Source organism: Mobula birostris, chromosome 4 (assembly GCF_030028105.1).
Source record: "Mobula birostris isolate sMobBir1 chromosome 4, sMobBir1.hap1, whole genome shotgun sequence".
NCBI classification, from domain to species: Eukaryota; Metazoa; Chordata; class Chondrichthyes; order Myliobatiformes; family Myliobatidae; genus Mobula; species Mobula birostris.
The window spans coordinates 191,694,321-191,720,797 of NC_092373.1; the positions used below are offsets into that span (position 1 = coordinate 191,694,321).

General features: G+C 44.3%; 1 protein-coding gene across 2 annotated transcripts in view; it reads right to left on the reverse strand.

The window, feature by feature from the left end:
- smyd1b (SET and MYND domain containing 1b) overlaps nucleotides 1-26,477 on the reverse strand; it is an 86,807-nt gene that overhangs the window by 44,312 nt on the left and 16,018 nt on the right. For both annotated transcript variants that reach the window (XM_072256710.1, XM_072256709.1), the window contains exons 2-3: nucleotides 5,561-5,737; nucleotides 1,573-1,786 (exon numbers count right to left, since the gene is read on the reverse strand). In XM_072256710.1, the coding sequence (XP_072112811.1) occupies nucleotides 1,573-1,786; nucleotides 5,561-5,737 (391 nt within the window). The remainder of the gene's footprint in view (nucleotides 1-1,572; nucleotides 1,787-5,560; nucleotides 5,738-26,477) is intronic.

A 26,477-nucleotide genomic window follows, 5' to 3' on the forward strand; every position in this document is an offset into this window, starting at 1 on the left:
TATAGAGTCATAAAGTCATAGTAAAGTGCAGCACAGAAACAGGCCTTTCAGCCCATCTATTCCAACCAGAAACCATTTAAACTGCCTACTCCCAAAGACCAGCACCAGGAATATGGCCCTCCATATCCCTACTATACTCAATGATTTGGCCTCCGTAGTCGTCTGTGGAAATGAATTCCACAGATTCACCACCTTCTGGCTAAAGAAATTTCTTCTCATCTCAGTTCTAAATGGATGTACCTCTATTCGGAGGTTGTGCAATCTGGTCCAAGGCTCATCCAGTATAGGAAACATCCTCTGCACATCCACTCTATCTAGGTCTTCCAGTGTTCCATAGGTCTCAATGAGATCCCCCCTCATTCTTCTAAACGCCTGGTTAGGAATGATTATATTTTTGAAGAATACACACTACTTACCACTCCAAAAATGTGCGATATGGACTGTGTGCCAACTTGCTGCTCTCTGGAGTCCCAGTACTTCTGGAAAACTTCAACGTTCAATGTCAGCTCCTGCTTCTCTTCCAGAGTGCTGGCCCAGAACCATTAAATGCTTCAAATACGCAAACCCTTTCATTCCCAGAATCATTCTCATGAACCTCCTCTGGGCCCTCTCCAATGCCAGCACATCTTTTCTTAGCCCAAACACGAGGAAGTCTGCAGATGCTGGAAATTCAAGCAACGCACACAAAATGCTGGTGGAACACAGCAGGCCAGGCAGCATCTATAGGAAGAGGTACAGTCAACGTTTCGGGCCGAGACCCTTCGTCAGCACTAACTGAAAGAAGAGATAGTAAGAGATTTTCTTACTAACTCTTACTAACTGAAAGAATCCCTTACTATCTCTTCTTTCAGTTAGTCCTGACCAAGGGTCTCGGCACAAAACAGCTTTTCTTAGATAATTTTCCTAAAACTGCTCACAATACTCCAAGTGCGATCGGACCAATGCCTTATCAAGCCTGAGCATTACATCCTTGCTCTTATATTCAAGTCCTCTTGAAATGAATGCTAACATTGCATTTGCCTTCCCTACCACTGACTCAACCTGCAAATTAACCTTCAGAGAATCTTGCAAAAGAACTCCCAAGTCCCTTTGCATATCCGATTTTTGAATTTTCTCGCTGTTTAGAAAATGTTCTCTGCCTCTATTCCTTCTACCAAAATCCATGACCATACACTTGCCTACACTACATTCCATCCGCCACTTCTCTACTTAATCTCCTAATCTGTCCAAATCCTTCTGCAGACTCTGCTTCCTCAACACTACCTGCCCTTCCACCTATCTTGTGGATCGTCTGCAAACTTGGCTACAAAGTTTGGTAGGTAAAATGGGCACTGTAAATTGCCCAGGGTGTGTACATGTGGTAGAACCTTAGATGAATTTGATGGAGATTAGTGCAAGTACAAACTGGGACCAGTGTAAATATGTGTTTGATGTTCAGCATGGTATTGTTGGGCTGAAGGGCCTTTTTCCATATTCTATGAAAATACACTATAATCAAATTTACCAAAGCAGCAACTGTTTTCCAAGAATGCTCAGGTCAGGAATTTTTTTTTACAATTTCACACTACTTACCACTCCAAAAATGTGTGATATGGACTGTGTGCCAACTTGCTGCTCTCTGGAGTCCCAGTACTTCTGGAAGACCTCAACATCCAGTGTCAGCTGCTTCTTCTCTTCCTCACTGAGGTCATCCAGATGATCTTGCAGGTTCTCAATGGACGTGAGGCGATCCTCAGAGACAACGTCTCCCTCTCTCCTCATCCTCCACAGGATACGGGAGGCCAGTCTAAGAAAAGTGCAGAATTATGAATCACACACGATACCTTACAAATATTTACCCAAGTCATTGTTAGCATAATTGTAGAGTTGTTTCCTTTGCTCAGTCTGGCAGTGTTTTACAAATTCCAATAACTTGATCTACAAAAAAACTTCATTTTGATTTTTTTTTAATAAAGCTATTTTGGAAACCTCACAACTATTAAAATCTTTTTTCTCTCTCTCTCTAAAGGATATTGGAACCAATCTTAGACCGTCAGATATAGGAGTAGAATTAGGATATTTGGCCCATCAAGTCTGCTTCACTATTCTATTGTGGCTGATTTATTATCCCCCTCAACTCCATTCTCCTACCTTCTCCCTGTAACCTTTAAAGCCCTAACTAATCAAGAACCTCTCAACCTCTGCTTTGGCCTCCACTGCTGTCTGTGCCAATGAATTCCACAGATTCACTACCCTCTGGCTGAAAAAATTCCTCATTATCTCTGCTCTAAATGGGCGTCCCTCTATTTTGAGGCTGTGTCCTGTCATCCAAGATTCCCCAACTATAGGAAACATTTTCTCCATATCCACTCTATCTAGGCCTTTCAATATTTGGTAGGTTTCAACGAGACGTTATAAGGGTCAATATGTTAGAGAACCACTTAGAAAAATGAACTGGTAGTTTTGCACTATTATTAAAATAATACAGTTTCCCTGGAAACCACCAGTATCCTCAATATACTTGTACTAAAAGCCATTCTTATTAGAGGCAGATACATTAGGGGCTTTTAAGAGATGTTTAGATGGGCACGTGAGTGTGTGGAAAATGGAAGAATATGGACATTGTGTAGGCAGAAGGGATTAGTTTAGTTGACCATTTGATTGCTAGTGTAATTGGTTTGGTACAACACTTTAGGTCGAAGAGCCAGTTTCAATGCTGTAGTGTTCTCTATACTGACTAGTGAAATTTTCCACTGAATCAGACACAAAATTATCATGAAGTTAAATTAAAATGCTTATCTCTCTTCCTGTCATTGCACAGATCCATTTCCAGCTCAGAATTCCAGTTTACCAAGCTCAGCTCTTCCAGGAGGCTATGGAGTTACAAACTGCATACAGCCATAACAGGCAGAAGAAGCAGTAGGCCATAAGCACAAGAGAATGTATAGATGCTGGAAATCTGGAGCAACACTCAAGATGCTGGAGGAACTCAGTAGATCAGGCAGGCTCTATGGCGGGGAATAAACAGTCAATGTTTCAGGCCGAGATCCTTCATTAGGAGTGGAAGGAAGGGGGAAGAAGCCTAAATATGAAGATGGGGGAAGGGGAAGGGAAGGAGTACAAGCTCACAGGTGATAGGTGAAACCAGGTGAGGAGGAAGGTTAGTAGGTGGGAGGTTGGGATGAAATGAGAAGATGGGAGGTGACAGGTGGAAGAGCTAAAGAGCTAAAGAAGAAAGAATCCGATAGGAGAGGAGAGTGGACCATGGGAGAAAGGGAAGGAGGAGGAGCACCGGAGGAAGATGAGGAGAAGAGAAGGGGTGAGAGGGGAATCAGAATGAGAAATAGAAAAAGAGGGCAAGGGGGCAATTTGCCCTCTTGAGCCCACTGTACTGTTCAGTAAGTTTATGGCTGATCTCATACATCAGTACCAACTTTCCACAATAACCATACACCTCTTGATTTCTTTAATCTCTAAAAAATACCCTAAGTATCATGAATTTATACTATTTATAAATCGAGAAACAAATATTCAAAAAATGGGGCCAGTCAAATAATGCTCGAGAGCCAGAGGGATGTGGCTATAACAATAGAGTGTCATTCGAGGAGGGAGAGATACAGAAGGAGCATGGTTTAGAAAGTGCTTCGACTCGTGTTGGCGGAAGTCACTGCCACCAGTGAAAGGAAGAGGTGCAGGAATTCTGGAGCACAGGAACTCTGTTACCTCTGGCCCCGAAGGTCTCTGAGGGCCAAACCTAGAAGGGAATTAAGAGATGAGAATTTTAGCTAATACACTGTGAACTACTTTACTTTGGTAGATCCATGAGGATCTTCCCTCTGAGATGCAGACACATTAAAGAAAACACAAACACATCATCAGTTAGTCCTGACGAAGGGCCTCGGCCTGAAACGTCGACTGTACCTCTTCCTAGAGATGCTGCCTGGCCTGCTGCGTTCACCAGCAACTTTGATGTTTGTTGCTTGATCACATCATCAGGATTATCTCTTCATGGCTTAGTGTGACTTTTGAATTTTCCTATCCTCCATCCTACCCAAAATATGCATGGGATCTCTTAGGACCAGCAAACAGAGGAAGCAAAGCAGAAAAACACAGCAAGAAGAAGTGATTCCCAACCTGGGGTTAACGGACCCCTCAGTTAATGGCAGGGATCCATAGCATAAAAAAGGCTGGGAACCCCTGCTCCAAATACAGAAATCAACAGAGGTCTGTTGGATGATTGCAATTTCTCTCTCAGAAATCTTCTGCTGTGACCAGCTGGGAGTCCACTGTTAACATATCTTTTAGTCACCTGTTCCAGAAGCCAATTGTTCCCTGTGCAAAGTAACATTCAACATAGAACAGTACAGCACAGGTATAGGCCAATGTCTGTGACTATTATAAATCTCTTCTGCCTGTGCATGGTGCATATTCCTCTATCCTCTACATATTCATGTGTCCATCTAAAAACTCCTTCGTATCCGCTTCCACTATTATCCTTGTCAGTACGTTACAGGCACCTGCCACGCTTTTTCTCTGCAAATGTCCTTTAAACTTCTTCCCCTCTCACCTTAAATGCATGTCCTCTTGTACCTTGGACAGAGATTTTGACCGTCTACGCTCTCTCTTTATAAATTTCTATTGGGTAGCGGGGTGGAGGGTGTCCCTACCAAAAGAGCTGTAAGGTGCTCCTTCCCTCTGCTAGCCTGCAGGTCTCCCTTGACCAAGGTCACTTGAAACCATGGGAGCAGGTGGTGGATGGTCATATGAGCAGCTGGTGCATATCATAAGTTCTGGTTATATGCAACCACTGACACCAGGGAGACAGTCTCTGGAGAGTATTCATAATGGCTGGGGTCATCCGAATGTAAAGACACTGCCCAGAAGAATGCAATGGCAAACCACCTCTGTAGAAAAATTTTGCCAAGAACAATCATGATCATGGAAGGACCATGGGCATCCATGTCATACAACACGCCACATAACAAACGAACGATCAAGTCTCCCCTCAGCCACCAACACTCAAAACAACCCAGGTTTGTTCAAACTTTCCTTGTAGCTCGTAGCTTCTAATCCAGGCAGGATCCTAGTAAACCTCTTCTGCATTCTGTCCAAAACCTTTAATGGGATAATCAGAAATGGACACAATACTCCAAATTCAGCCTAACTACAGTTTTATGTAGGTGCGGTATGCCTTGCTGACTTTGTACTCAATGCCCTGACCCATTAAGGGAAGCATGCACAGGCCTTCTTTACCACCCTATCTACTTGCAGCGAGCTCAGAGACCTTCAGGGCCACGGGTTGCTTGCAGGGAGTTAGACCTCAAGATCCCATTGTGCATCAACACTGTTAAGGGCCCTGCCATTAACAATGTACTTCCCTTTTACATGTGACCTCCCATAGTGAAAACACCTCACGCTTGTCCAGACTAAACTCCATGCATTTGTGAGAACCTAGGCAATGTTGTTGACCTCAGCATCGCCTGCCTCTTCCATTCCCATCCATTTGGAAACCTTGTGCCTCCAGGGAGTGGTGAGGGCCTCCATACTGCGGGGACGAGGAGGGGCAACAGCCTGGGCTCACCTGATGCTCTCGCTGGGCGCCTTGCCGAACTTCCTGATGGCAGTGCACTCGTTCTTGTGCTCCGTCCACGCTGCTTTCTGGCAGGTCCGGTCGCAGTAGTGGGCGAACTTGCATTGGGCGCATCGCTGGAGCTTCCCCTGCTTCTTGAAGCACCCATGGCACACTTGCTGTGTGAGGCTGCAACGAGAAAAGCAAAAGAGGAGTCTACATTTCACCTGGCATCCAGTGATACTGCTTAAACCCTGGGTGATACAGTACATTAGCATAGTGGTTAGGGTAACACTTTCTAGTGCAGTGATCAGGGTTCAATTCCCACCATCGTCTGTAAAGAGTTTGTACGTTCTCCCCATGACCACATGGGTTTCCTCCGGGTGCTCCGGTTTCCTCTCCCATTCCAAAGGTGTGCAGGTTAAGGATAGTCAATTGTGGGCATACTATGTTGGCACAGGAAGCACGGCAACACTTATAATCTGCCCCCAGCTCATTCTCAGACTGTGTGATGGTTGTTCATGCAAACAATACATTTCACAGTGTGTTTCAAAGTACATGTGACAAAACAAAGACAGCTTTTATCTTTACGAACATTCAGCACAAAAAATTACTTTGGAAGGTGAATGACAAGGCGTCAAAAACAGAGCATCAGTGGATATCGGAGTAGAACATGACACATAGCAACTCAGCCTTGCTCTGGGAAGTTCAAATCCACCTTCCCACATAAGCCATCACCTCTTCATGATTAAATGCTGGCATGTAGACCCCAAGGTTATTTTACCTGAGAAATGGAAGCAATCCATTGTCTCAGTAGGGACTGCATCTGCTTTTCAGTGGTTCTGGTTTCATACCCTACTGCAAACATGGATACATAAACCTTTCCTGGTGCTCCTGTGTATGTTGGCCCCTCACCCATGGTTTAGTAGCCAGGCTTGATCATTTCAGTGGCCTTCTGCCCTTATTCTCCCCTCCAAAGACTTGTCATTCTGAACTGTGCTGCCCGAATCAAGTCCTAGTCACTCATCGCCCCTGTTTGCTGGTCAACATTGGCTCTTGCTGAGGAACACCTTGATGTTTCACATTCGGTGTCAGATCCCTCCGTGGATTCTCCCAGTAGCAGCCAGAGCCCAGACTCTGGAGTCCCTACCCTAACACTTTCCATGTTGGCCTCGTTCTCTCCATCTCACTGGGATGTTCCCTTCAAATAACTTGTTCGATCTGCCTCGAGCCCTTCCGGTGTGGCTTGGTGACAAATTCTGTTTTATAATTGTCCGAGGGGAAATTAATAGAGCAATGCAGCATAGATACAGGCCTTTCAGCCGAAATATTTCACGCTGACTATGGTGCCCACGTAGCTAGTCCCATTTTCCTGTGTTCAGTCCATACCCCTCTGAGCTCCAGCCTGCCATGTACCTATCCAAGTGCTGGTTAAGTTATACTATTGTACCTGCCTCAGCCACTTCCCCTGGCAGTTCACTCGATATATTCATCATGCTCTGCATGAAAATTGCTCCTCGGGACACTTTTATATTTCTCCCCCCTCACCCTAAACCTATGCCCCCTAGTTTTGGACTCGTGCCCTGGTACTATATGCCTGTGGTGCTGCTGCAGTATGTTTTTCATGTATCTGTACACACATGGCTATAAACTTGACTTTGACTCAATTTGCACTTTGGGTGTTGTGCACACTGTCACTCCTTGTCACTGAGAATAATGAGTATCTCCGTGAAGCCATGCTATTTAGAAGTTGGTTTCCATCCCGAAGCAGCTTTGACCTGGCAAGATTTCACTAACAGGTTATGTATCAGCGGGGTTTCTGTAACAGTCCTGCGGGCTACCCTAACACAAACTTGTAAGTGTTTGTTGGCCCTTTTGCAGAGAGGTCAAGTGTAGACCATAGACTAAATGACTGATGCAGTTTCACAGTAGGATGTAGGGGATGTAGCAGCCAGTGTGGGCACTGCAAGTTCCCATGAACTGCATTGTATTAACCTGCTCCTGGCTTGTGTCGGGCTTTGATTGTCAGCCAGGACACGGCAGAGAAAACCCCGCTCGTAGAACGTAGAACAAAGAGCACTATAGCACGGTCACAAAATAATTAAGCTAATGAGACCTCATCCCTTTTGTCTGCACATGGTCACCCTGGCAGGGATGACAACAGAGCAGCAACGGCTGGAATTTCTGCAAGCAATTTGGAAGGCACTGACTATATACAGCCTGAAAAGGAAGAAGTATTCCAAAGGAAAGATGATACGACTGTGGCTAACAAGAGAAGTCAAAACCAACAGAGCAAAAACTTGTGGGAAGTTAAGGGACTGGGAAGCTTTTAAAAACCAACAGAAGGCTACTAAAAAAGTAATTAACAAGGTAAAGATGGAATACGAAAGTAAGCCAGCCAATAATATTAAAGAAGATGCAAAAAGTTTCTTCAAATACCTAAGAGGCAAGAGTGAATATCGGACCACTGGAAAACGATGCAGGAGATGTAGTAATGGGGACAACAAAATGGCAGATGAACTAAACTTTGGATCAATCTTCACCGTGGAAGACACTAGAAGTATGGTGGGTTCCAGGTATGAGGGGTCATGAAGTATGTGAAGTTACCATTACTAGAGAGAAGGTTCTTGGGAAACCGAAAGGACTGAAGGTAGATAAGTCACCTGGACCAGATGGTAGGTGGCTGAAGAGATCATGGAGGCATTAGTAATGATCTTTCAAGAATCACTAGATTCTGGAATAGTTCTGGAAAAATGGAAAATTGCTAATGTTACGCCACTCTTCAAGAAGTGAGAGAGGCAGAAGAAAGAAAACTATAAGCCAGTTATTCTGACTTCAGTGGTTGGGAAGATGTTGGAGTCAATTATTAAGGATGAGGTCTCGGGGTACTTGGAGGCACATGATAAAATAGGCTGTAGTTAGCGTGGTTTCGTCAAGGGAAAATTTTGTCTGACAAATCTGTTGGAATTCCTTGAAGAAATAACAAGCAGGATAGACAAAGGAGAATTGGTTGATGTTGTGTACTTGGACTTTCAGAAGGCTTTTGTCAAGGTGCTGCAGATGAAGCTGCTTAACAAACTATGAGCCCATGGTGTTACAGGAAAGTTTCTAGTACGGATAAAGCAGTGGCTGATTGGTGATAGGAAAGGAGTGGGAATAAAGGGAGCCTTTTCTAGCTGGCTGCCAGTAACTAGTGGTGTTCTACAGGGGTCTGTGTTAGGACCTATTATTTTTATGTTATGTTAATGGTTTGAATGATGGAATTAATGGCTTTCTTACAAAGTCTGCAGATGGTATGAAGATAGGTGAAGGGGCAGCTAGTTTTGAGAAAGTAGAGAGGCCACAGAAGGACTTAGACAGATTAGGAGAATGAGCAAAGAAATGGCAGATAGAATACAGTGTCAAGAAGTGTATGGTCATGCACTTTGGTAGAAGAAATTAAAAGGTTGACTATTTTCTAAATGGAGAGGAAATACAAAAAACTGAGGTGCAAAGGGACTTATGCAGGATTCCCCAAAGGTTAATTTGCAGGTTGGCAAATGCGACGTTAACATTCACTTCAAGAGGACTAGAATATATAAGCAAGGATGTAATGTTGAAATTTATAAAGCACTGGTGAAGCCTCACTTGGAGTATTTTGAGCAGGTTTGGGCCCCTTATCTTGGACAAGGTCTGCTGAAACTGGAGAGAATTCAAAGGAAGTTCATGAAAACAAATCCAGGATTGAATGGCTTGTCATATGAAGAGCGCTTGATGGCTCTGGGCCTGTATTCAATAGAATGCAGAAGTATGAGGGGTAATCTCATTGAAACCTATTGAATGGTGAAAGTCCTTGATAGAGTGGATGTGGAGAGAATGTTTCCTGTGGTGGGAGAGTCTAAGACCAGAGGACACAGCTTTAAAGTAGAGGGGTGTCCTTTTAGAACAGAGAGGAGGAGGAATGTCTTTAACCAGAGGGTAGTGTATCCATGGAATTCTTTGTGACAGGTAGCTGTTGAGGCCAAGTCTTTATGTATATTTAAGGCAGAGGTCAGAGCATGAAGGAATACGGGGAGAAAGCAGGAGATTGGAGCTGAGCAGAAAATTGGATCGGCCATGATAAAGTGGCGGATCAGACTCGATGGGTAAATGGTCTAATTCTGCTCGTATACCTTATGGTCCATTGTCTGCACATTCACGTGACTAAGAGCCTCTGAAATACCTGTATCATAAATGCCTCCACCATCACCCCGGCAGCATATTCCAGGCATCCACTACCCTCTGTGTAAAAAATTTGCCTTGCATGACTTCTTTGAACTTTCTCCCTCTCACCTTTTCAACTCTATGGAAGAGGTGCCGTCTGTATCGGTGCCTCTTATAATTTTGTAAACTTCTGTCAGATCTCTTCTCAACCTCTACTGCTCCAGAATGAATAAAATAACCCAAGATTGCCAAATCTGTTATAACACATCCTGGTAAACCCCTTCTGCAGCTCTTCAAAACCTCCATGTAAATGGGGTGACCAGAACTGAATGCAATACTCCAGATGCAACCTAAAGCTGCAACATAACTTCCTGGCTCTTGATCTCAGTGCCTCGATTAAGAAAGGCAAGCATGCCATATGCCTTCTTTACCACCCTGTCAACCTGTGTAGCCACTTTCAGTAAGCTATGGGCTGGATGCTCTTCCATGGCTTAACATGATGTAATCTCTAGCAAGCCGTAGGGAAGCATAATGTGGCCTCTCAGATCTTTGGATCTTCCTACTGGGATTGATAGAGAACATATATATAACAAAACTGCCAGAAGATCCCAGCGAGTTGAGCAGCATCTGTGGAAGCAAAGAGATAATATAGCTGGTGAAGACTTTCATCAGGATTGTGAGTGTAGAGAGAAGGGAGACAATTTAAAAAGGTAAGAAGAAGAGGGTGAGGAAGGGGCTTGTAAGTCATAGAGTCTCTACAGCATAGACCTTTGGCCTACTTAGTCCATGTCATGCTATTGATCTGCCTCGTCCTATCGACTCACACCTGGACCATAGCCCTCCATACAAAATCCCATCCATGTACTTGCCCAAATTTGTCTTAAATGTTGATATCCACCACTTCTGCTGGTAGCTAATTCTACATTCTCACTACTCTCTGAGTGAAGAGGTCCCCCCCAGGTTCCCCTTAAACATTAAACATTTCACCCTTCACCCTTAACCCATGACTTCTAGTTCAAGTCTAAACTAACCTCAGTGGAAAAAGCCTGCTTGTACTTACCCATCTATACCCCTCATAATTTTGTCTGCCTCTATCAAATCTCTCCTCATTTTTTTATGCTCCAGGGAATGAAATCCTAACCTATTCAACCTTTCAGACACAGGGTAATATCTCTGATATCATTGTGAAATTTGTTGTTTTGCAACAGCAGTACAATACAATACATAGAATACTATAAATTACAATAAGAAATGGATACTGTATATAATAATTAAACTAGTGCAAAAACAGAGCAAAGTTGTGAGGTAGCCTTCATGGGCTGATTTATTTTCGGTTCAGAAATCTGATGGCGGAGGGGAAGAAGTTGTTCTTAAAACATAGACTATATGTCATCAGGCTCCTCTACCTTCTCGCTGACGGTAGCAATGTCCTGGGTGATGAAAGTTCGTAATGAGTCTTTTTGAGCCACTGTCTTTTGAAGACGTCCTTGATGCTGTGGAGGTTAACTTTGCAAACTTTTGCAGCTTTTTCTGATCCTGTGCTGTGGCCCCTCCATAAAATAAACCAATGTTGCTTACTGAACTACCCATGGCAGTGTCTATTGATTTCAGCTGTCAAAGCCCTAACCAGGAATATTAAATAAGACCATAAGATATAGGAACAGAATTAGGGCATTTGTCCCATCAAGTCTACTGTGCCATTTCATCATGGCTGATCCATTTTTCCTCTCAGTCCCAAACACCTGCCTTCTTCCCATATCCCTTCATGCCCTGACTAATCAAGATCAACCACTGACTTAAATACACATAATCCTGCCTGTGGCCATCAAACTTTACAACTCCTCCCTTGGAGGGTCAGACACCCTGAGCCAATAGGCTGGTCCTGGACTTATTTCCTGGCACAATTTACATATTTACATATTACTATTTAACTATTTATGGTTTTATTACTATTTATTATTTATGGGCAACTGTAATGAAAACCAATTTTCCCCGGGATCAATAAAGTATGACTATGACTATAAAGACTTGGCCTCCACAGCTGCCTGTGGCAGTGAATTCCATAGATGCACCACTATCTGGCTAAAGAAAATCCTCCACATCTCTGTTCTAAAAGGAAGCCCTCTCCAATCAGAGGCTGTGGCCTCTGGTCTTAGACTCTCTCACCATGGGAAACATCCTCTCTACATCCACTCTATCAAGGCCTTTCATCATTTAATAGGATTCTTCTGAATTCTAGTGAATACAGGCCTAGAACCATCGAACGCTCTTCATATGACAAGCCATTCAATCCTGGAATCATTTTTGTTAACCTACTTTGAACCCTCTCCAGTTTCAGAACGCCCTTTCTAAGATAAGGGGCCCATTTAATTGTTCCCTTCAGGGCTACACATAAAGAGTCACCACTTTTTAGTGCCATTTGGGCACGCAACCTTTCCCTATGATTTACGTCCTCAAGTCTTGGCAAAATCCATGTAAATTTTCTCTATATTCTTTCAATCTCCTTGATATCTTTCCTATGGGTAGGTGTTCAGAACTGCGCACAGTACTCCAAATTAGGCTTCACCACTGATCTCACACCTGCATTGGGTCTTGTACAACTGCAACATAATGTCTCAATTTCTGTACTCGGTACTTTGATTTATGAAGGCCAATGTGATAGGTGAAAACAGTTGGGACTTGGTAGATGGAACCGAGTGGGAGAGAGGGGAGTGAGGTTAGGGACAGAAACTGGCAGGTGACGGTGGAACCAAATACGGGGGAACTGAAAGCCAGAGGGAGCCAGGTGGGGGAGTGGGAGGAGATAGCAAAGGTAAACCAAAGGAGACAAAACACAGATGGATGGATATGTGGGTGATGGTCAGATGGAACTAGGTAGAGGAAAGTAATGAGAGAGAAAGGTAGGGAGGGAATAAAGTGCTGGACAAAAGAAGATGGAAATTGAGTGGATCAGTAAGAGGGGGAAAAGGAACACCAAGGATGTGGATTAGCTCAAATTAGAAAACGTGATGTTCATTCTATTGGGCTGAATATGAGGTGTTGTTCTAGTTTGCACCTGGCCTCACTGTGACAGTGGCGAAGGTCAAGGGTGGACGTTCGGTTTGGGAATGGGAAAGGGAGTTTATGTAATATGCAAGCAAAGGTTGCTGACTGTCGCGGTCCCTCTAGTACTCATCATGCATTAACCCTTTCATCCCTAGAATCAGTCTTGTAAGCCTCCTCTGGACCCTCTTCAGTGCCAGCACATCCTTTCTTAGATATGGGGTCAAAAACTGCTCATAATTCTCCAGAGGTGGTCTTACCAGCACCTTATGAAACCTCAGCATTACATTTTGCTTTCATATCCTAGTCCTCTTGAAATTAATGCTAACATTGCATTTTCCTTCCTTATCATGGACTCAGCCTGCACAAGGATTCTCAAGTCCCTTTGCAGTTATACCATGTCTATGACAATAATAAACTTCAGAGTTTTTACCTTCTAATCTCACACCCTGAACTGGCTCTCTGTCCCTAGGCCTCCTTCATCCCATTCATACCCCTAAAATTCTACCTCTTTGGCCAAGTTTTCTGATACTCTATCACAAACTTTCTATTTCTGGCCCAGTGGTCAAGTAGGTGTGGGCACGTGGCCAAGTGGTTAAGGCATTCGACTAGCAATCTGAAGGTCGTGAGTTCGAGCCCCAGCTGAGGCAGTGTGTTGTGTCCTTGAGCAAGGCACTTAACCACACAGTGCTCTGCGACGACACTAGTGCCAAGCTGTATCGGCCCTTGCCCTTCCCTTGGACGACATCGGTGTCGTGGAGAGGGGAGACTTGCAGTATGGGCAACTGCTGGTCTTCCATACAACCTTGCCCAGGCCTGCGCCCTAGAGAGTGAAGACGATCCATGGTCTTGCAAGACTAACAGATCGTCAAGTTGACGTGCAAACTTTTTGTCAACTCAGACCTGTTGGTGGTTCACTAGGGAGATTAGATGCAAGTTGCTGGTTGCACTTGCGGCCTTTGTCCTTCTGTGTTGTATCATTTTGTTTGATCTTAGTAAATAATTATATTTTAGCATTTTTTTGTCTTATCGTCTATAGTGGGGGAATGAGTGAGAAACTCAACTCTGTCCCACTGGAGAGCAAATGAATCCTGGCATCAGTGACCAGCCAAATTTTGTGATCACTGCGGAGCCTCATTTTTATATATAAATATATATCAAAATATATAAATTTAATTTCTTCATTTTTTTAAGATTTTGAAGACTAGCTTTATTTGTCACATGTACATCAAAACATCAAAACATGCAGTGAAGTGCGTGGTTTGTGTCAATGGCCAGCACAGTCCAAGGATGTGCAGGGGGGCAGCCGTATGTGCCACATTTCAACTCTAGGTCAACAATGTGGGAGAAATTGTAGCACCCAGGGGAAACTCACAGGGTCACGGAGAAAACATACAAGCTTCATACAAGAATGCTTTCCACTATACACCTGTGACGAATTGAACTCAGATCTTCCGATCGCTGGCATTGTAAAGCATTATGCTAACTGCTACACTACCATGCTGCCCCACCATTTTACAGCATCTGAACCAGCATTGGTAGCCCGTCCCCATCCAATTCCTGAGGAAGATGGTGATGAGCGAGCTGCAGTTGAGTGGCTACTTTGAAGAGCATTCAGGAGTTAAATACATAGGCACAAAGCCTGACCTCAGCCCAATGGAATGAGGTGGATAACTTCAATCACCATCACCATTACTCTGAACTGATTCTACAACTACAAAAAAAACATATATATATGTTCACTCCTTGAAGATGTCCTGGCTGCTGGGGAGGCTAGTATCCATGATAGAGCTGACTGAGTTTACAACTCTCTGCAGCTTATTTTGATCCTGTGCAGTGCACTGTGCTCCCTGCTCCCCCCATACCAGATGGTGATGCAGCCAGTTAGAATGCTTTCCACTATACACTTGTGGAAATTTGAGTGTGTCTTTGGTGACATACCAAATCCCTTCAAACTTTTTACAACTCATGTTCTCAATATTATTTTTATTTGCATGCTTTGTCTTGTTTTGCACAGTGGTTGTTTGTCAGTCTTTGTTTATGTATAATAGGCACCCGTTAGTCTCGTGAGACCATGGATTTGTGCCTTGGAAGGTTTCCAGGGTGCAGGCCTAGGCAAGTTTGCATGGAAGACCGGCAGTTGCCCATGCTGCAAGTCTCCCCTCTCCACGCCACCGATGTTGTCCAAGGAAAGGGCACTATGGCCGATACAGCTTGGTACCGGTGTTGTCGCAGAGCAATGTGTGGTTAAGTGCCTTTCTGAAGGACATAACATGCTGCCTCAGCTGAGGCTCGAACTAGTGACCTCCAGATCGCTAGACCGACGCCTTAACCACTTGGCCACATGCCACACACTTGTTTATGTATAGTTTATTGTAAATGCTATTGTCTTTCATTATTTACCTGTAAATGACTGCAAGAAAATGAATGTCAAGGCAGTATATAGTAACAAATGCATGCATTAATGATAAATTTACTTTGAGCTTTGATCATGCGAGGATTGGGTCTGGTATGGCATGGTGAAGCAGTTTGGTAGGGCTGCTGCCTCACTGCCCCTAGCATGTAAGAACATGGTAAGATCTAAAGGGGGTGGTGGCGGCATGGGGAAGGAGGACACAGTGAAAAATATCAGGGGAATGTGATTGCTCTGTGAGCTGGTCCAGACATGATGGTGGGAATGGCCTCCTTTACGCCATAATAAAGTATGAAATATGAATTCAGTTTAATTCAATTCAAGTTTAATTGTCATTCAACCATATGTGAATAGCCAGGAATATAGCCAAACAAGACAGCGTACTCCGGGGCTAAGGTGCAAAACGCATTACCAATGGTCACACAGCACGTACAAGATAGCAAGCAGATAAAGATACAGCCATGCAAAGAAGCAGTCCAGACCCGAGCCAAAATGCCATAGAGGTCTGTAGTCAAACAGTGGGGGGGGGGCGGGTAGCACTGACTCCAGCCTGGATGCCGTGCCACATCGCTCCCCTCGCCCCCCAGTGGAGCGTACTGTCTCCGACGCCTCTCTCCCCAGTGCTGTCAACAATTCCTTTCTCCTCAGAAATGCTGCTCGACCTGCTGCATTCCTCCAGTACTTTGCTGCTGCAGATTCCAGCATCTGTACTCTCTTGTGTCTCCAGTTTGGGTTGGTTTGGACTGTTCCACGCCAGCTTGTCTCTGTATCTATCCAGGGCAGGATGACCTCTGTTCCACATTGCTGTAGCTCGACGTAACAAGTCAGTTCTCCTGCAGGACTGGAATGGAAATCATTGCTCAGGGTATATTTTTGTAGCTATGGTTTAGTCAGTGACGTGATCCCCTTCAAAGACTTTCTTATCTGTCTCGAACAACTCCTAGCATCAGCTGTATGAGACATGGAATTTCACACCATCCACATTCTCCCGCTTTCTGAGTGACATAGGTCTTGTTTGTCCCTCTCCACAGACAGTGGCTGGCATGCCTCAGGCGTGGTTCATTTTTAGCACAGGAATGTATGTGTACTTGTGTCTAAAGGGTACTTGCTGGAGATTACAGTGACATCAGACAGACTAGGATGATATTTGTTTGAGTCAGTTAGGTTAGTAATGCTTGCCTCCATAGACTGAGATGTTGAATATAAGAGTTGGGATGGCCTGTTGTAGCTGTACAAATCATCGGTCAGCTGGTTGAGTGCTTTTAAAACAACCTTGCTCTCAATGTCAGTAAGACCAAGGAACTGATTGTGGACTTCAAGAAGGGAATGTTGAGGGAACACACACCAGTTCTCATTGAGGAATCAGCAGTGGAAAGAGTGAGTAGTTTCAATTCCTGGCTCTCAACATCTCTAAAGTTCTAAACCAGGTCCAACATATTGATGCAATTATGAAGAAGGCGTAACAACAGCTGTATTTTATTAGGATTCTTATGGCCCAGTATCACTCATCAGTGTGTATGCCCCTACCTTGAATTCCACCTCTGAGGCAAAAGACATGTTCTACAACAAATTAGAAGCTGTTGTCAGGAATATTCCCAGTGATGATCACTTTGTTCTCCTTGGTGACTTCAACGCCACAGTGGGAGCCCATAACGATTCCTGGACACTTTGGAATTGGCAAAATAAATGACAATAGACAACGTCTCCTGGAGTTCTGCTCCTACCACGGCCCATGTGTAATTAACTCCTACTTTCAGACGAAGTCACAGTACAAGGTCTCATGGCAACATCCACGGTCTAAACACTGGCACCAACTAGACATGATCATCACCAGGCGCTCTTTCATCAACTCTGTACTAATCACCCGCTCATACCGCAGTACAGACTGCCATACGGATCATGCTTTAGTATGCTGCAAGATCAAACTATGTCCGAAGAAAATCCACCACTCCAAACAAACTGGAAAACCTCGCATCAACACAACAGAGATGGTTGACCAGTTTGCCAAGTCAGTACAGGATGCTATGACTACCTGCTCACAAGGAGATACTGTAACAGAACAGTGGTCATACCTTCGCGACCCCATCCACGAATCAGCACTCTCTATCTTTGGAAGAAAGACCACAAAGAGCAGTGACTGGTTTGAGGCAAAGTCCAACATCCTGACTCCTGTCACTGAAGCCAAGCGTGCAGCTCTCACAGAGTACAAGCGATCACCATCCGACCGAACACTCCAGGCACTTTGAGCTGCTAGAAGCAAATTGCAACAGACTGCAGGGCAGTGCACAAATGAGTACAGGCTCCAGCTCAGTGAGGACATTCAGACAGCAGCTGTGACAGGCAACATCAGATCGATGTGTGATGATATCAAGAAGGCCCTTGGCCCATCGCGGAGCAAGACAGCACCCCTGAAGTCATCCAGCGGTGAAATAATCACTGATAAAAGCAAGCAAGTGGAACGCTATGTAGAACACTATGCTGAGCTCTACTTGAGGGAAAATGCTGTTGTTAGCTCAGCCATTGATGCCATTGATTATCTACCAGTCATGGATGAACTCGACTCCAAACCAACCATTGAGGACCTCAGCAAGGCCATTGACAGTCTGGCCCCAGGGAAAGCTCCTGGCAATGATGGGATTCCTCCAGACCTGATCAAACACTGCAAGAGCTCACTCCTCCAACCTTTACACAAGGTCCTCCGTCAGTGTTGGAAGGAAGGAACCGTACCGCAGGATATGCCCGACTCCAAAATTGTCACTTTGTACAAGAACATGGGTGATAGGAGTGATTGCAACAACTACAGGGGTATTTCCCTCCTGAGTATTGTCGGCAAAGTCTTTGCTCGTGTAGCTCTGGCACGTCATCAAGGAGATGCTAAAACCAGCAAAAATAGAGGTTTAAAGGAATAGTGAGAGTGGAAAGATTTTAAGAGAAAAATTTCAGAGCCTATGGTCCAGGCAGGTGAAGACCCCGTTAGCAATGTTGGACAAAGAAAATATGGGTGCACAGAATGGTTAAATAGAAAGAGCCCAAAGATGCTTGGGGGCTGAAGGAGATTGCAATGTTTAGGGAATCAAATGTACAGAGCAATATGAAACTGTGAATGAAAAGCTTAAATTCCACATACGTTTCTTCACTCTCATTTCTTCGATAAAGACGTTGTTCTACTTTCTCTGTTCATGAATTGTTGCTTAGGGTTCACATGTTGTGACTCATTTTTGTCACCGAACAGGAAGGAAATATTGTCCTGGGAATAATAAATGGGGACAGGTAGTTATTGGGACCATGTCGAATCAAATACCTATCATGTACCTGTTAGGAGGTTCCTGACACATCTCTGCGATGTGGAAGAAAACAGGATTTGAGCTGCAGACACTATCATACATCAGAGAGAGGGAGAGTTACTGTGTGCCAGGGAGGAAGCACACCCCTGAGATTAGGTACCTCATGTTTGATCAGAGTCAGGGTGGTGTGACTGCCAAAGAAGCAGACAGAGGCATTCAGAAGGTAGTTCCAGAGCTGCCACAGCTTAAACAGATACAAGGCTCTTGCTCAATGTTTGAGTATTTCAGAGAGGATATGAAAAAAACCTGTTCAGAGCATCATGACTCTGAGATTATTCAAGTGGGGAAGGAAAAAGAACATTAGCATAGCGTTGTAACTCTCTGGTCCTGCGTTCTGTGATTCAGCAATTCCCATGGTCTGGCTTATTTCAACTGTAGCATCATGAGAACAACACAGGAACAAGCCCACAATGTCAGTATGAACACAATGCAGAATTAAATTAAATCCCTCCTGCCTGCACATGATTTATATTCCTCTATTCCCTACATATTAATGTATCTCTTAAAGGCCATTGTCATATCTGCTTCCACCACTCCTTCAAGTACTGTGTACTAGGCACGCACTGTGTATATAGCTAAGGTGCCTAAGACTTTGGCACAGTATGCTGTATTCGTCAGAGACTGAATTTGTAGATCTGGCAGGAGCAAAGGATGTTGGGAATGGTGAGGGGGGGCACTGCAGGAGCGGCGTGGGACAGGTAGAAGAGAGGGAGTGCCAAGGGCGTGGGGGGGGTGGTGGTGGTGCAGGTGCAGACACACCCAGCCCTGAGACACCAGGCAAAGTCATTTGATTCCAAACAATTGGCTTATTGGTCATTACAGAATGTCTCTCTGGTGCTTCCTGCTCCCTTCCCCTTTTTCCAACCATGTTTCCCCTCTTCTTGCCCCCTTCCCACTCTCAGTCCAGAACAGAGACCCATGTCAGAATCAGGTTTATCATCACTCACATATGTCATGAAATTTGTTTTTTTTTGGAGCAGCAGTCCAGTGCAATACATAAAATTACTAGAGTTCTTAAACACCCTAGCTATGTATATATGTGTGTGCTTACTAATTTGTTATTGATATAACACTTCTGCCTAATGACTCGCCCTGTCCACTTACACCCATGTAACCATGCAATACTCTGTGTAAAAGACTTGCTCTGCACATCATCTTTGTCAGTTCCTCTGGTAGTTTGCCAAAAGGCCACCAGAGTGGTTGCATTTAGCAGCATCAGGTTTTCTATACACAGCATTTAGTGCAAGTGAAACCACTCTTCAGCTTCTCTGTTGTAAGCTTGATATTACATTTCAAGAAATGATGAGAACTATTTCTGATGGAATTAATATTAGTTATAATTTCCATTTTAAGCTCAGACTACTTTTTATGACATGACAATTAAGGAGCAGAATAAACTGACAGGTCTAGACGTTGGATATATATTTATGTACGGGATTATTGGGGCAATTTCTGTGGTCCAGTATTGGTCAGATTCCAAGGGTGAAACAGCAGTGCATACATGTGACCATAACACCATAAGACACAGGAGCAGAATTAGGCCAATTGGCCCATCGAGTCTGCTCTGCCATTTCATCATGGCCGATCCATTTTCCCTCTCAGCCCCAATCTTCTGCCTTTTTCCCATATCCTTTCATACCCTGACTAATCAAGAATCTAACAAGATCTGTCTTAAATATACCCAATGACTTGCCCTCCACCTCTGCCTGTGGCAAAAAATTTCACAGATTCACCATTCTCTAGCTAAAGAAATTCCTCCTCATCTCCATTCTAAAAGGACACCCCTCTAATTTGAGTCCGTGTCCTCTGGTCTTAGACTCTCCCACCATAGGAAGCATCCTCTCCATATTCACTCTATTGAGGCCTTTCAACATTCGATAGGTTTCAATGTTACACCTCATTCTTCTGAATTCCAGTGATTAGAGGCGCAGAGCCATCAGCCATTCAATCCCAGAATCATTTTTATGAACCTCCTTTGAACCTTCTCCAATGTCAGCACATCCTTCTTCAGATAAATGGCCCAAAATTGCTCACAATACTTTAAGTGAGGCCTCACCAGTGCTTTATAAAGTCACAAAATTACATCTTTACTATTATCTTCTGGTCCTCCCGAAATGAATGCTAACACCACATCTGTCTTCCTCACCACCAACTCAACTGGTAATTTAACCTTCAGGGAATCCTGCACGAGGACTCTCAAGTTCTTTTACACCTCAGGTTTTCTTAACTTTCTCTCTATTTAGAAAATAGTCAACCCTTTTATTTCTTCTAACAAAGTGCATGACCATACACTTGCCGACACTGTATTCCATCTGTCATTTCTTTGCCTATTAGAGTCATAGAGTCACAGCAGGGAAACAGGTCTTTCAGCCCTTTTAGTTCATGCTGAAACCATTTAGACTGCCTATTCCCATTGAACTATAGCCCTCCATATACCTGTACAAACTCCTCTTAAACGTTGAAATCGAGCTCATATGCGCCACTTGCACCGGCAGCTTGTTCCAGGCTCTCACAGCCCTCTGAGTGAAGAAGTTTCCCCTCATGTTCCCATTAACCTTCTCACCATTCATGCTTAACCCATGACCTCTGGCTGTAGACCCACCCACCCTCAGTGGATAAAGGCTGCTTGCATTTACCCTATCTATACCCCTCATTGTTTTGTCTACCTCTATCAAATCTCCTCTCAATCTTTTACATTCTAAAAATACAGTCATAACCTATTCAACCTTTCCTTACAACTCAGGTCCTTCAGACCTGGCATCATCCTTGTAAATTTTCTCTGTACTCTTTCAACCTTGTAGGTAGGTGACCAAAATTGTACACAAGACTCCAAATTAGGCCTCACCAATGTCTTATACAACTTCAACATAACATCATATCGCCTGTGCTCAGTACATAAATCTATGAAGGCCACAAGCTTTGTTTACGACCCTATCTACCTGTGACGCCACTTTCAATGAATTATGGACCTGTATTCCCAGATCCCTTTGTTCTACCACATTCCTCAGTGCCCTACCATTCACTATGTAAGACCTACCCCGGTTGGTTCTGCTGAAGTGCAAAACCTCGTTCTTGTCTGCATTAAATTCCATCTGCCATTTTTCAGTCCATTTTCCCAACTGATGCAGATCCCTTTCACTGCCCATGATAGCCTTCCTCACGTCCACTGCAACTCCAGTCCAGTTAACCACATTATCATCCAGATCATTGCTATAGATGACAAAGAACAAATGACCCAGCACAGATCCCTGCAGCACACTGTTAGTCACAGGCCTCCAGTTAGAGGGGTAACCCTCTACTACCACTCCCTGGCTTCTCCTACAAAGCTAATGTGTAATCCAATTTACTACCTCATCTTGAATGCCAAGATTCTCCTAATCTGTCTTCTGTAGTCTCTCTACTTAATCAAAGCGACCTGTCCCTCCAGCTACCTTCATATCTTCCACAAACTTTGCCATAAAGCCATCAATTCTGTCATCCAAGTCATACAACGTTAAAAAGATCAGACCCAACACAGACCCCTGTGGAACACTACTAGTCACCAGCAACAAACCAGATTGGCTCCCTTTATTCCCATTCTTTGTCTCCTGCCATTCAGCCAATGCCTTACCTATGCTAGTGTCTTTCCTGCAATACCATGACCTCTTAACTTGTTAAGCATCCCCATGTGTAGCACCTTGTCGAGGGCCTTTTGAAAATCCAAGTACACAATATCCACCTATTCTCCTTTGTCTATATGGCAAGATTTCCCCTGAAGAAAGCCATGCTGACTACGGCCCTTTTCATCATGTGCCTTCAATGAACTTGACTTTGACTGGAGCAGGGTTTCCCAACCGGGGTCCCTGGACTCTCAGTTGATGGAAAGGGTCCATGGCATAAAAAAGGATGGGAACCCCTTGACTAGAGAGATTTAACCAGGGATAGCTTGGTTAGGATAATAGACATTGTACTATGCAGCAGGAACAGGGAGTTCTGAAGGCTGTGTTACCTGCCTGTTGCTAAAGTTAAGGGCATCTTCTGTGTCAGAGAGAGACTAAAGAGGATCCAATTACTGTGATCTACACGGGTATCAGTGTCATAGGTAGGACTGGGAAACAGGCTCTACTGACGGGTCATGAGGCAGTTTGGGGCAAAATTGAAAGCATGTACCACCCAGGCCCAAGGATAGCTTCTACAAGACTAATGAACAGTCCCGTCTTGACTATTGGACCCTCGACCTCACAATCTATTGTGCTCGTGCCCCTTAATGTCAGCCTGCACTTCTCCAGACATCCCACCTCTCCCGGTAGTTCCGGGAGTCTCCCGCATATTAATAGTGGTTCCCTGATGCCCGCAAATTATATACAATATCCCGGAAATCCATTTTTTTGAGAGTGAGCGAGAGAGCGCGGGGGCGAGAGAGAGAGCACGCGCCATGGGAGAGTGTTCCAAAAAAAGAAAATATAAAACATATGTCACCCCAGACTACTCTAAAGTGTACCCCTGCCTAATAGGGGTCAAAAATAATGACAGCTTTGCTCGCTGCACTGTTTGCAACGGTAACTTTTCTATTGTCCATGGTGGGTTAAGATGGTAAAAGACATGTTGAGGTGAGTTTAGCATAGCTAACGTTATTTAAACTAGCTGGCTAGCTGCTAAGGAGTTACTCTATTGCAGGCATCCCACCTCTCCCCGAAGTTCCAGGAGTCTCCAGCAAATTGATGGTGCTACCTCCCTGAAATGAGTTTTTGCAGGTGGGATGTCTGCTTCTCTTTCTCTGTAACACTTTGTTCTGCATTCTGTTATTGCTGCTGTAATGCACTGTTGTGATAAAGAGATCTGTATGGTTGGCAGGCAAAACACATTTTTCACTGTACTTCAGTATGTGTGATAATAATAAACAAACACCAAATGTAACTATCTCTTGAGCAGGAGTTCACAACCTGGGGTCTGCAGACCATTTGGTTAGTGGGAGGGATCCATGGCATAAAAAAGGGTTGGGAACCCCTAGTTTAGAGGCACAGGTAAATCGTTTAAATTTCAGGAGTAATAGAGCAATTCAGCATGGATACAGACCCCCCTGCCCAACCACGGTGCTCACCCAGCTTATCCCAGTTTGCTGTACCCAGCCAGTATAGCTATGTACCTATCCAAAAGCCTCTTCAATGATCCTGTGGTACGTGCCTCAACCGTTTCCTCTGGCAGCTCATTCCAACGGCCACCAACCTCTGCGTGAAAATTTGCTTCTTGGGTCCCTTTTAAATCTTTCCCCTCTATGCCCCCTAGTTTTGGATACCCTACCCAGGGGAAAAGAATGTTAACATCCACCTTATCTGTGCCTCTCATAATCTTAAACCTTTCTATAAAGTTGTCCTTCATTCTCCTACATTCTGAGAAATGAAGACCAAGCTTGTCCAACCTCTTCTTCTAGCTCAGGCCCTCAAGGCCCTTGTAAATCTTTTCTGCACCTTTTCCAGTCTTTCCTATAACAGGGAGACCAAAACTATACACATTCTGCACCCTTTCTGGATGCCTAACTACAAGAAGGAAATCATTAAGATACAAGGGATCAGAATCAGAATTACTGTCACTGGAATATGATGTGAGGTGTGTTGTATTGTAAGCATCAAAATCTACCAATTACTGAAATAAATAAACTGTGCAAAGAAGAATAACATTAGCATTCATTGGTTGATGGATCTTTCAGATATGTGATGTCGGAGAAATCATTGCATATGTCTGCAGGTTCACTGTACCTCCTCACTCTTGGTAGTAATGAAAAGAGGGCATGTCCTGGGTGTTGAGGGTCCTTAAAGGTGGTTGCTGTTTTTTTGAGGCACTGGTTATTCGAGAGTAGCAAGCAGACTCGATGTTCCTAATGGCCCAATTCTGCTCCTATGCCTCATGGTCTATGCTTCTTGAAGATGTCCTTGATGTTGGGGAAGGTTATGCCTCTGATGGAACTGGCTAAGTCTGCAGCCCTCTGCACCCTCTTGTGATACTGTGTACCGGAGGCTCCATGCCAGGCTGTGATGCAACCAGTCAGAATCCTTTTCACCGTTCATGTGTAGGAATTTGTTAAAGTCTTTTCCGATGTACCAAATATCCTCAAATTCCTTCTTTCTGTGCTGTGGTGCTCTACAATTCCTAATGAAGTAGAGCCACTGGTATGACTTCTTCATGATTGTACCAATGTGATGCAGTTCTGGGCCTATTGTACTGATACAGTCATAAAGAAGACACGCCAGCAGTTATATTTCATTTGGAGTTTGAGGAGATTTGGCATGTCACCAAAAACTCTCGCAAATCCCTACAGATGCAATGTAGAGAGCATTCCAGCTGGTTGCATCACCATTTGGTATGCTGGGGCCACTGCACGGGATTGGGAAAAGCTGCAGAGGGTTGCAAACTCAGCCAGTTCCACAACGGGCTCTAGTGTCCCCAGCATCAAGGACATCTACAAAAGGTGATGCCTCAGAAAGGTGGCATCCATCATTACAGACCCCCATTACCCTGGACGTGCCCTCTTCCATCAGGGAGCAGGTACAAGAGCCTGCAGGTAAAACATTTTAGAAACAGCTTCTTCGCTTCGACAGGCAGATTTATGAATGGGCAGTGAAACAACCCATGAGCACTACCTCACTATTTTTGGTCTCCTTTTTGCACTAACTTAGTTTATTTTTGATATATACAGTATATCTTTGGGTGGCAGGGTGGAAATACATCTCTATCAAAGGATGTGTAGGGCGCTCCTTGCCGCGGCTAGCCTGCAGGTTACCCATGGGCAAGGTCTAGCACCCGTTCAATCCCTCGATCAGGATCATGTAAAGTCAGGACAGCAGGTGGTGAATGGTCGTATGAACAGCAGGTACATATCACAGGTCCTGGCTTTGCGACCACTGACGCCAGGCAGACAATCTCTGAAGAGTATTGATAATGGCTGGGGTCACCCATCTTGTAAAGACACTGCCCAGAAGAAGGCAAAGGCAAATTAATTCTGTAGAAAAATTGACCAAGAACAATCGTGGTCATGGATAGACCATGATCACCAACATCATACAACATGGCACATCATGATGACGATGATATATTTTTTATTGTAATTTATAGTTTCTCTTTATGTATTGCTCGGTACATCAGCAACAACAAATTTCATGACAAATGTCAGTGATAACAAACCTGATTCTGAATGTGCTGGGCCCAGGATAGATGATGCCCAGGAACCTGAAGCTGCTCACCCTGTACAGAAAGGATGCTGAACAGAATTTAATGCTGGAAAGTACGGGTTTGAGTTTAGACAGAGGGACGCATTGTTACAGTGTACAGGGTAATAGTGAGGCTATCAGTGTGGTTTCTGTTTTCCTTATTTAAGAATAAATATATAGATATTAGGGACAGGCCAAAGGAGATTTGCTTGGCAAATTCTTGGGAGGAGGGGCATTTCTGATCACAGGCAGCTAAAGAAGTTAGACACAAAAAGTTTTGGAGGAACTCAACAGATCAGGCAGCACCTATGGAAATGAAGAAATAGTCATCGTTTTGGGCTGAAATCCTTCTTCAAGACTGAAAGGAAGGTGAAAGCTGCCAGAATAAGAAGGTGGGAGAGGGACATGAGGTCTAGAGAGAAATCGATGGGTGATGGCAGATGGGTGGGAAAGGTATAATGCTGAAGAAAAAGCAATCTGATAGGAGAGGAGAGTGGACCATGGGAGAAAGGAGAAGGGGAAGGGACACCAGGGACTGGTGAGGAGAAGAGGTAAGAGGCCAGAGTGGGGAATACAAGAAGATAGAAGGGGGAGAGGAAAATCCACCAGAAGATGAAGTTGATGTTGGAGGCTACCTGGACAGAATATAAGTTGTTGCTCCTCCACCCTGAGGGTGGCCTCAGGGTGGTAAAAGAGCAGGCTATGGTCCGACAAGTCAGAGTGGGCATGGGGATGGGAATTAAAATGGTTGGCCACTGGGAAAT